This window comes from Nylanderia fulva, unplaced genomic scaffold (genome assembly GCF_048542155.1).
Source record: "Nylanderia fulva isolate GAGA-0341 unplaced genomic scaffold, ASM4854215v1 Scaffold694, whole genome shotgun sequence".
Taxonomy (NCBI): domain Eukaryota; kingdom Metazoa; phylum Arthropoda; class Insecta; order Hymenoptera; family Formicidae; genus Nylanderia; species Nylanderia fulva.
Window position 1 is genome coordinate 41907 of NW_028190801.1, and position 11516 is coordinate 53422.

The following is an 11516-nucleotide window of genomic DNA, read 5'->3' on the forward strand; positions in this document are numbered from 1 at the left end:
TAGTACACAGTCACAGAGACCGACAAACACTTACAGAACGGAAGACGCCAACCGAGGGGGTCCCGAGAACAATAGACACGAACGAACCAGTAACAACAAATACTGTAGGTACTGTAAAAATCCGGGACACGAAATAGAGGAGTGCCGGAAAAGACAATACAATAACTCACGTCAGGGAAACTCCCCTCACCCCTCGAGGCCCAGGGACGAGGCTCGAGCGGGAACGTCTCGGGAAACAGATCGTCCAATACGACTAATAAACGCGGAGCAAGCCCTGGAGAAACCAGAATCGCCATGCTAACTCCGAACGATTTTTCGCACGCGCCCACCGTTTCCATTGCCGCGGACGGTTTAGCACGCAACACGAATTTCATGATAGATACTGGCGCGGCACCCAACTTGGTTAAACAAGGCCAACTAAGCCCCGATTGCGTTATCGATAAAAGCATAACTATTTTCCTTAGCGGAATTACAAGCGATAAAATCGAAACGCTCGGAGCGACAAGTATAAAATACCTCGGTCACAGGATCGACCTCCACTTAGTCCCAGACGACTTTCCAATTTCCCAAGGCGGAATCCTAGGATTCGAATTCTTACGCGACGCGTCTAAGATAGATTATTCCAAGCGCTGCATCGTGTGGCAGCAAACGCAAATCCCTTTTAACGATGCTCAGACGGTAAAAATCCCGGCTAGATCGCGGGCCACCGTCTCGCTCCAAGTCAGCAATCCCGAGGTCAGCATAGGATATATTCCGCGAATTCATGTGAACGAAGACATCTACTTAGGAGATGCCATCGTCACTAATCGTAACGGCACAGTATATATGAAAGCCGTTAACATAAGCGACAAGGACCACGAATTGTACTTACCTAGGGTAAGATTACAAGAGATCGAGAAAATTTCCAAATCTTGTCCACAGAACCTCGAGGATCCTTCATCCTATCTCAAGGGTCATAAAAGCACCCTCCTTAACCTAAAATTCCAACGCACGGGTCACATAAACACTGAGGGCGGTCCCTTAACCCTAGGGCATCTGGGGACCAATCTCATAAAACATAACGACATAAAACCTCAACACGTCGCAGCGTTGACCCGACAAAACACACAATCTCGTCCCGAAGAAATGAAAACACTGCTGCGGCTTGAACACTTAAATGCGGAGGAGACTAAACACGTACATAACCTCATAAACGTCTACAACGATTTGTTCCGTCTCCCCACCGATAAATTACACTCCACAGACGTCACTACACACACAATCCCGACAACCGACGAATTAGCGGTCCACACGAAACAATACCGATTTCCGCCGATGCACAAGGAGGAAATTAATAAACAAGTACAAGAACTCATCGAGAACGATGTCATTCAACCATCCACTTCACCGTACAACTCCCCCTTGTGGATCGTGCCAAAGAAACCGGACTCGAAAGGTAACAAACGCTGGCGCATGGTAATAGATTATCGGGCGCTGAATGAAAAAACGATCGGGGACGCGTACCCCCTACCGAACATAGTGGAAATCCTCGATCAACTAGGAAGCGCGAAGTACTTTAGCGTATTCGATTTAGCATCGGGTTTCCATCAAATCAAAATGGATAAAGCACACGCCCATAAAACGGCGTTTTCCACACCGTACGGGCATTACGAATTTAAGAGAATGCCGTTTGGGCTCAAAAACGCCCCCGCGACATTCCAAAGACTCATGGACCAGGTACTCACCGGACTTCAAGGCGCCAAACTATTTGTGTACCTTGATGATATCGTATTATATTCGAGCTCACTGCGAGAGCACGAAATAAAGTTCCACAAATTGGCGGAACGACTTAGGAAGGCAGGACTGCGACTCCAGCCCGACAAGTGCGAGTTCCTCCGTAAAGAAGTCACGTACCTGGGACATGTCATAAGCGAAACTGGAGTGAAACCCGATCCTAAAAAGATAACCGCGGTTCAGAGTTTCCCTCGCCCTAAAGACCCGAAGAATATCAAGCAATTTCTCGGGCTAGCGGGATACTACCGGAGGTTCGTACCTAATTTTTCGAAGATAGCGCGCCCGCTTACCGATCTGCTGAAAAAGGATGAGACCTTTGTTTGGCATAAGGAACAGGAGACAGCCTTTACGCACCTCCGCGATGCATTGTGCAAAGAACCGATACTACAGTATCCGGATTTTACGAAACCTTTCGTTCTAACTACCGACGCATCCGGATATGCAATAGGCGGTGTCCTGAGCCAAGGGCCGATTGGAAAAGACCTCCCTATAGCCTACACCTCCAGGTTACTAAATAAGGCCGAGCGAAACTATTCGACTATAGAAAAGGAACTATTAGCAATAGTTTACAGCGTAAATTTCTTCAGGCCTTACATATACGGTAAGAAGTTTAAATTGGTCACGGATCACAAACCTTTGGTGTGGCTACATTCAGTAAAAGACCCATCTTCCCGTCTTGTCCGATGGCGTCTAAAACTATTAGAATACGAGTATGAGGTATTATACAAAGCAGGAAAAATAAACGCCAATGCAGACGCCCTCTCGCGAAATCCTACCCCAGACCCTATGCCCGAAGTCGAACGAGTCCTCCCTCTCTCACAAATACAAAGATTGTCCGACTCCAATGAATCCCTATTCCCCGCTAAGGAGAAGCGAGGCGCAAAAACTCCACGAATCACAAACAAGCTGGATTGCGGCGAACAGCGTCCCTCACCGACCCCCGATAATTCGAAATCAGAGGAAACAAACTCGCCCCCTAGTTCCAGCGAGGACAGCGACTCGGAAAACGAAACCGATAGCAACTCCAGTTCCAGTAGCGAGGAGTTATTCATAAACGTAAACAGTCCTTTCATTCCACGGGCCGCCGTGAGGCCCCGCGTGATAAATATCCCGGACAATTTCGCGACCCGAAAAGATAACCTTGTCATTTTCATAACGCAACAAGGAACACCGATCGACAAGGGAGCCCAAATATTGCAAGTAGCGAACTCCTTGCCGATGACCAGAGATGCAGCTTTGGGCAGGGCAAGGGTAAGTCGCGAGGGCACCCGACGCGTAATTTCTCTCGCGGTAAAGGAGAGGATTTCCGGCGTTACCGAAAAGGAAATAATAAAAGAAGCAATACACTCGCTACTAGACGTTATCCGAGAATTGGGCTTGCAATCGATCTCGATCAGTAAAGGCAACGTTGACAATGTAGATTGGAATACGATATATAACCTCTTAATTAAAATACTAGACGAAATCGACATAAGAATATTTATTTGTACGAACGACATAACGGTCCCCGGGAAGGATCAAAGGGAACAAATTCTCGCCGAAAATCATTGTTCCGCGGTAGCAGGACACAAGGGCATCACCAAAACTTACAATAGGATTAAAAAACGCTACACTTGGAGCGGTATAAAAACTGATGTCCAAAATTTCGTCAAAAACTGCCGCGCGTGTCAATTAAAGAAATTGGTTCGCGTAAAAACGAAGCAACCAATGATCCTAACCGACACCCCCGATTCGGCCTTCGAAAAGGTCTCCATGGATATAATGGGTCCCCTCCCAACCACGAAACAAAACAATACGTACATCCTAACTATACAGGACCTGCTAACCAAATATTCCCTTGCGATCCCACTCCGACAAGCAGTAGCGATACAAGTAGCAGAAGCATTTACTAACGACCTTATTTGTACATTCGGCGCGCCAAAAGCGATCCTCACCGACCAGGGCTCACACTTTATAAACAGCCTCATGAGGACAGTAGCCCGAAAATTTAAAATCAAGCAATGTAAGACCACAGCGTACAGACCACAAGCGAACGGATCGGTAGAACGATCACACCAGGTACTCTGGGAATATTTGAAGCAATTTGTTGATAAAAATAGTGAATGGGATCAAATTTTAAAACTAGCATCGTTTTCGTATAATACGAGCGTACATGAGGGTACAAAATACACTCCGTACGAACTCATTTTCGGGAAAATCGCGCGGGTCCCCTCGAGCGACCCGGACATCGAAAGCATGACTAACGAAAGCTATACACAATATTTAACCACACTATTCAACAAATTGCGCGATTCCCAAACAGCCGCACGCGAAAACTTAAATAATGCTAAGAATAGAAGTAAGAAATACTACGATAAGAAAATCAATACGCGTAAATTTAAGATTAACGATAGCGTTTATTTACTTAAGGAACCTAACAAAGGGAAATTAGGAGACCAATATACAGGTCCCTATAGGATAATAAAGATACTAGGTAAAAATAACGTTAAGTTAGCTATAAGCAATAGTAAGACTAAAACCGTACATATGGACAAGTTAAAGCCCTTACCACATCAAGCCCCCACCCTTGAAGACCCCCACTCCGAAGACGAATATATCTCGGACGCCCCAACGGAGGACGGGCCAGTAATCAACCAACCACGCTAAGATGAGGACTCTCGCAATTATCCTGGGCATGGCCTTCCTGGCCCCACTATCCAGCGGACTAATCGGATACGACTGTGGAGGACGGGGCCTGAACATCACAACACTCTCCCTCTTAGATATCGAAGAGTGTAAAACCAACAGCATCGAACCTAAGAAGGAGGAAGTCTATATACAACTACTCCAACTCAGTGAATTCGTGCATACTCCTGCCTACCAATGCAAAATCGAAATAGACCGGACTATATTTTACTGCGGAATGCACTCTCATATAGCAGCGGTGCAGAACGGAAGACAGGAGTATATCCACGAAATATCGGCAGATACATGCCGAAAATTGCACGAAACAGGGACCATATCCCTAGGAGTTAACCAGCACATTACTGGGATTAAGCCAAATGCAACAAACCTAAGAGCAATGACACTCGCAGGATCAGTTAAGACAGACGGAAAATGCAGCGGCACCCAGTTCAGCGACGCATACGGTTCATGGGACGACGTGATCGTGCAAGCCTCAGTACGAATCACGATACGACAATTGGAGCTGCCCGTTGGATACAATAACAATGAAGTGATACTTCCATCCGGCACTCGCTGTCCCGTAACGACAGGCGAATGCATTGATGCCGACGGCGCCTCCACCTTCTGGACAATCCTGCCAATTGACAACTGTCACTTTGGACGATACGATGTTCTCTACGAAGGAATAGCATATCGATTGTCGCCCGGCACTCCCCAAGAGGAAGCGCCAACGATTTATACAGTCACGGCGCGTGATACAACCTTCGCATTAGCAAGGACAACCGAGACCAACGTATGCGGATACAACCTTTGGCGAACGGAACATCCCAAGCTGTGTATCCTCGAAACGAGGCCCGAACGGACATTCAAAAGCCGTTCCAAGGTCAGAATCGACAACCTCGACATCTTCACATATGTGAATTCAAAATTTATATACGTCGAGAAACACCTGAAAACCCAGCTGACCCAACTATACAAGGATATTATGGAGCAAAAATGTGCACTGGAAAGGCAGATCCTCCTCAACGCACTTTCTCTAGCAAGCATAGCACCTGACGAAATGGCGCATCGAATAATGAAGTCTCCAGGTTATACCGCCATAACTGCAGGTGAAGTTATACACCTCATCAAATGTATACCTGTCAAATGCCGCCTACGACCTACCGAGGAGTGCTACAACGAACTCCCCGTCACTCATCAAAATAAGTCACTCTTCCTCTTACCAAGATCGAAGATACTTACTAAAGCCGGAACATCGAGGGATTGCAATGAACTATTACCAACTCTATACCAAATACACAACACCTGGTATAGACTAACACCGAAACCCGTGGAATCGGTGGCACCGCCTACTATCAGGCCTCTAACCAAACCCTCATGGAAGTACGTAAGCCCGGATTCACTCGCTTCCAGTGGTATCTATACGAACGAAGATCTTGATCGTCTTCGCGACCATATCATGTTCCCCGTGGAAAAACCCTCCATGCTCCACACAATCGCCAGGGGAGCAATGGGACAGGAAATTCCTACAGGCAGTTTCTCCTTGCTAAATTTATTAGACGAGAAATCTCTCGACCGAATAGCGGAAAATACCGGAGCCAGGCTATGGAAGGGATTTATAAGCTTCGGATCCGCCAGCGCCGGAGTACTTGGCATCTTCGTTACCGTACGGTTGATAAAATTAATAATCGACACCCTGATCCATGGGTACGCACTCCACTCGGTGTACGGATGGAGTCTACATCTACTCGGAGCCATTTGGACCTCGGTGACCAACGTTCTCCTACACCTTGGTAGATCAGCGGACGGAGAACAGGACAACGGACGAGAACTGCTACACCAGAAACCCCCTCCAACGAACGAAGAAGAAACACCCTTAACCCTGCCCACACAACAAACCCCTTCGATTAACGAATCAGACAGTGGCAAAGTGTGTGCAAAAACTCACCCTACGAGTGTTCCCCCAATGAAAGATTACGGCGAACTAAATAAATATTTACATAATCAATGTTAAGTTAAGAACCTAATCGTAGCGCATAGAAAACTAAGTCCAAAATGTTGGAACATTAAATTCCAACATTTTTATTTTAAGGGGGGAGGTGTCACGTCCGGCCGTATAAATTTTTTCGTTTACTCCAAGTTCCTTAAACACTATTTGAAAAGCGCGCCAAAGCCGGCCATGACGCTTAACTCCGCCTAGAAACTAAGCGTGGCGCTTCGTAGCGCCTAAGGATCTCCCACCACGGTGAGAGCCCCTACTCCGGAGAGTTCCCCCTCTCCAGGCCGCCGCAGGCCCGAGCCGCCGAAACGAAGGACCTCAGAGCAGTCCCGAATTTCGGCAGTTCTCTGCGCGACACCGAACAGTATAGTCGCACTCCTAAATTCTAACTCTAAGTCCAAATTCTAAATCCTAACTCTAATTCTAAAATTCTAACTCTAAGTATAATATTCTAACTCTAAATTCTAAGTCTAAATCTAAATTCTAATTCTAAGTTTTAGTCTCGAATTTTGTACTACTATACGAATAAATCAGTGTATTCATGTGTGAGAACTAGTGTTCAGTATTCTTCAAAACTTCCACTCCCGTGATAAAATACGATAGCGTTTTAAATTTGTCATACGGCGTTTGAATTCAGAATAATTCAAACTGTGTTTGGAGCGGACCACCGCTCATCACAGTCAGAATTAACATTCTCAGCATTTGCCAAAATAAGGAATTGATAGTGAGGTCCGCCGCATATCAACCCTCCTTATTTGAGTAATCATTCAGAGGATGCATCAAATTCAATATGCCTAAGACGCGACGCGCAGGAAGGAAGAATCAATTACGAAAACTAAACCGACTTTATCGCGAATCAGCGACCGAAGAATATTCTCAATTCCTCGGAGTGGAATATCAGGCCGATCCTGAATACGAGAACATTTTCAACATTAAAAATAATAACAACGACGAACTCCTACAGTGGAAGTGCATACCAATAACGTTCCAACCACGACGCCTGCCGCCGCCAAACATCCCAGTGAACGACCCTCGCCGCACGCACTACCTCCAAGTACGAGCCGACACGATCAAGAAAGTGCTACTAAAGGTAAGTGAAATTCACGTTAACCTAAGGAATCCGCGCGTGTTAGCAAATTCAGAGACGCTTCTACCACGTGGAAGAGAACATTCTAGAAAAATCTCCGACGCATTTTTCCTCTTTTCCATCGTCACTGCGGAAGCTATAAAAAAAAGGTCGGGCTATAAAACTAGGGTCGACCACCACATGCGGTGCCACTCTCGGAATTCTAACACGGAAAAACGCAAATAGTTCAATCTCTTAAAAATCTTGTGTCTCAAAAAAATAACTTCGTAAATCCGTACAACAAGGTAGTCATTTAAACAATAATCAATTGAGAACACTTTCGATTTACCAACATTACCGACGATATACCGACATACGTTCTTTTACCGACGTTATCGACAATATACCAACATACGTTCTTTTACCGACATTACCGACGATATACCGACATACGTTCTTTTACCAACGGGTTATCGACACCTTACTGGCACCTTACCAGTGTTTTACTGAACAATTACCGACGGTTTTGCCGACGACTACTAACTTCTCGATAACTGCCGGGTTCACCGAAGATCTACGAGCGAATGACGCATTATCAATTCGATTACGCAACAAACACAAATGTGCCCACTCACCCTTAGAGGTATAACTCCTCCTCCAGAAGTTAATCTCTTCGTACCGTTTGAACCCTTATTCTATTGCCAAGTTGGTGTCGGGTACATCCATTTTGAGACTAAGGCAGCTCTCTGCATTTCATGCTACTCCACCTTACCTAGAGTCTCGAAATTACTTTGGACAAGGATTCGGAAGCATACTCTAATCATAGGCGGAACACCTATCGGAATAAATTGCGGAGTCTGCAACTTCCGACTTACCCTCACGCGAATCGGTGATTTGTGCGAGCTTTGTCAGTTTACGTACGAAGATTACTTACGCAACCCCAACGACGTTCCGCATAGAGCAATCGACGAAGCTATCTTTATTACAGTAGAGTCACAGGTAGGTCCCTCGCAATAATCCGATCACCTCAGTTCCAGCGCGAATAACCTCAGATCGCGGGTATCCCCGGGGAGAATCGCATAGATTCGCGTACCCGTAATAGCGATCGTGTCTCGTGGAAAAAGCCGAGCTCTGCATTCAAATTTTCGCAGCCGCGACCCCACGAGACGTAACAGTCGGCAAGTTGAGTTATCGTTTCGCACTCTTCGTCTTCTACGGCGCATATAGCTCGCCCGCGTAACTTAGTAAGAAGTAGGCGGGTTAGGTTTCGCTCGGACGATGGTGGGAATATTTCTTTAGCGCGTCTACATGCTCGTATAAATTGAGAGAGGGGGATATTTCGACCGTCGAATGGCGGGATAGTCTCAAGTGCTTCCCTGAAAGACACCCTTGGACTATCATAATTGGTTCCGTGTTGGAATGCGGGAGACGCCTGTTCGTCGAGAAAGCGTCCCGCGGTGCTGGGAATATATTGCGTAGGTATCGTATTGTTCCCGCGCATGGAGTTTATCTCCTGGCGTAATCGTTCGATTTCTTGGAGCATATGATCGCTTAAGTCGGGTTTTTCGGTTGCTACCATTGTGATGGAGTTCAAACGTTTTTCCATCTCCGTTTCTTTACTCACGAGGTTACTGCGGATGATTTCGAGGTCTTCTTCCGAAGCCCATTTTTCGGGTTCGAACGTTTCTTTCTGCTGTTGAAGCATCTCGGATTGTTCGCGTAACCGTGCTTCCTTGGCATGTAATTGAGCGCGAAGTTCGTCTATTTCTACTTCAGTGAGCTTTTTCGTACCCGATTTCCCTCGTGTTTCCATCGCAAATATTAACTCGTATCCCACCGCTGTCACCAAATTTTGTTACGTCTCGTGGGGTCGCGGCTGCGAAAATTTGAATGCAGAGCTCGGCTTTTTCCACAAGACACGATCGCTATTACGGGTACGCGAATCTATGCGATTCTCCCCGGGGATACCCGCGATCTGAGGTTATTCGCGCTGGAACTGAGGTGATCGGATTATTGCAAGGGACCTACCTGTGACTCTACTGTAATAAAGATAGCTTCGTCGATTGCTCTATGCGAAACGTCGTTGGGGTTGCGTAAGTAATCTTCGTACGTAAACTGACAAAGCTCGCACAAATCACCGATTCGCGTGAGGGTAAGTCGGAAATTGCAGACTCCGCAATTTATTCCGATAGGTGTTCCGCCTATGATTAGAGTATGCTTCCGAATCCTTGTCCAAAGTAATTTCGAGACTCTGGGTAAGGTGGAGTAGCATGAAATGCAGAGAGCTGCCTTAGTCTCAAAATGGATGTACCCGACACCAACTTGGCAATAGAATAAGGGTTCAAACGGTACGAAGAGATTAACTTCTGGAGGAGGAGTTATACCTCTAAGGGTGAGTGGGCACATTTGTGTTTGTTGCGTAATCGAATTGATAATGCGTCATTCGCTCGTAGATCTTCGGTGAACCCGGCAGTTATCGAGAAGTTAGTAGTCGTCGGCAAAACCGTCGGTAATTGTTCAGTAAAACACTGGTAAGGTGCCAGTAAGGTGTCGATAACCCGTTGGTAAAAGAACGTATGTCGGTATATCGTCGGTAATGTCGGTAAAAGAACGTATGTTGGTATATTGTCGATAACGTCGGTAAAAGAACGTATGTCGGTATATCGTCGGTAATGTTGGTAAATCGAAAGTGTTCTCAATTGATTATTGTTTAAATGACTACCTTGTTGTACGGATTTACGAAGTTATTTTTTTGAGACACAAGATTTTTAAGAGATTGAACTATTTGCGTTTTTCCGTGTTAGAATTCCGAGAGTGGCACCGCATGTGGTGGTCGACCCTAGTTTTATAGCCCGACCTTTTTTTTTTATAGCTTCCTGCAGTGACGATGGAAAAGAGGAAAAATGCGTCGGAGATTTTTCTAGAATGTTCTCTTCCACGTGGTTGAAGCGTCTCTGAATTTGCTAACACGCGCGATTCCTTAGGTTAACGTGAATTTCACTTACCTTTAGTAGCACTTTCTTGATCGTGTCGGCTCGTACTTGGAGGTAGTGCGTGCGGCGAGGGTCGTTCACTGGGATGTTTGGCGGCGGCAGGCGTCGTGGTTGGAACGTTATTGGTATGCACTTCCACTGTAGGAGTTCGTCGTTGTTATTATTTTTAATGTTGAAAATGTTCTCGTATTCAGGATCGGCCTGATATTCCACTCCGAGGAATTGAGAATATTCCTCGGTCGCTGATTCGCGATAAAGTCGGTTTAGTTTTCGTAATTGATTCTTCCTTCCTGCGCGTCGCGTCTTAGGCATATTGAATTTGATGCATCCTCTGAATGATTACTCAAATAAGGAGGGTTGATATGCGGCGGACCTCACTATCAATTCCTTATTTTGGCAAATGCTGAGAATGTTAATTCTGACTGTGATGAGCGGTGGTCCGCTCCAAACACAGTTTGAATTATTCTGAATTCAAACGCCGTATAACAAATTTAAACGCTATCGTATTTTATCGCGGGAGTGGAAGTTTTGAAGAATACTGAACACTAGTTTTCGCACATGAATACACTGATTTATTCGTATAGTAGTACAAAATTCGAGACTAAAACTTAGAATTAGAATTTAGATTTAGACTTAGAATTTAGAGTTAGAATATTATACTTAGAGTTAGAATTTTAGAATTAGAGTTAGGATTTAGAATTTGGACTTAGAGTTAGAATTTAGGAGTGCGACTATACTGTTCGGTGTCGCGCAGAGAACTGCCGAAATTCGGGACTGCTCTGAGGTCCTTCGTTTCGGCGGCTCGGGCCTGCGGCGGCCTGGAGAGGGGGAACTCTCCGGAGTAGGGGCTCTCACCGTGGTGGGAGATCCTTAGGCGCTACGAAGCGCCACGCTTAGTTTCTAGGCGGAGTTAAGCGTCATGGCCGGCTTTGGCGCGCTTTTCAAATAGCGTTTTAAGGAACTTGGAGTAAACGAAAAAATTTATACGGCCGGACTGACACACTCCGCTGATTTGAAAAAC

General features: G+C 45.8%; 1 protein-coding gene across 1 annotated transcript; it reads left to right on the forward strand.

Moving 5' to 3' along the window:
* The first annotated feature begins 4375 nt into the window (after window positions 1-4375).
* LOC146720435 (uncharacterized) lies at window positions 4376-6524 on the forward strand. Its single transcript, XM_085488417.1, has one exon. It carries the CDS (start codon window positions 4421-4423, stop codon window positions 6449-6451), a length of 2031 nt encoding a protein of 676 aa, XP_085344543.1. The 5' UTR covers window positions 4376-4420; the 3' UTR covers window positions 6452-6524.
* The last annotated feature ends 4992 nt before the right edge of the window (window positions 6525-11516 follow it).

What these genes read in the sequence shown, in the direction of transcription:
- LOC146720435 (XM_085488417.1), top strand. Translation starts at nt 4,421, where the DNA reads ATGAGGACTCTCGCAATTATCCTGGGCATGGCCTTCCTGGCCCCACTA.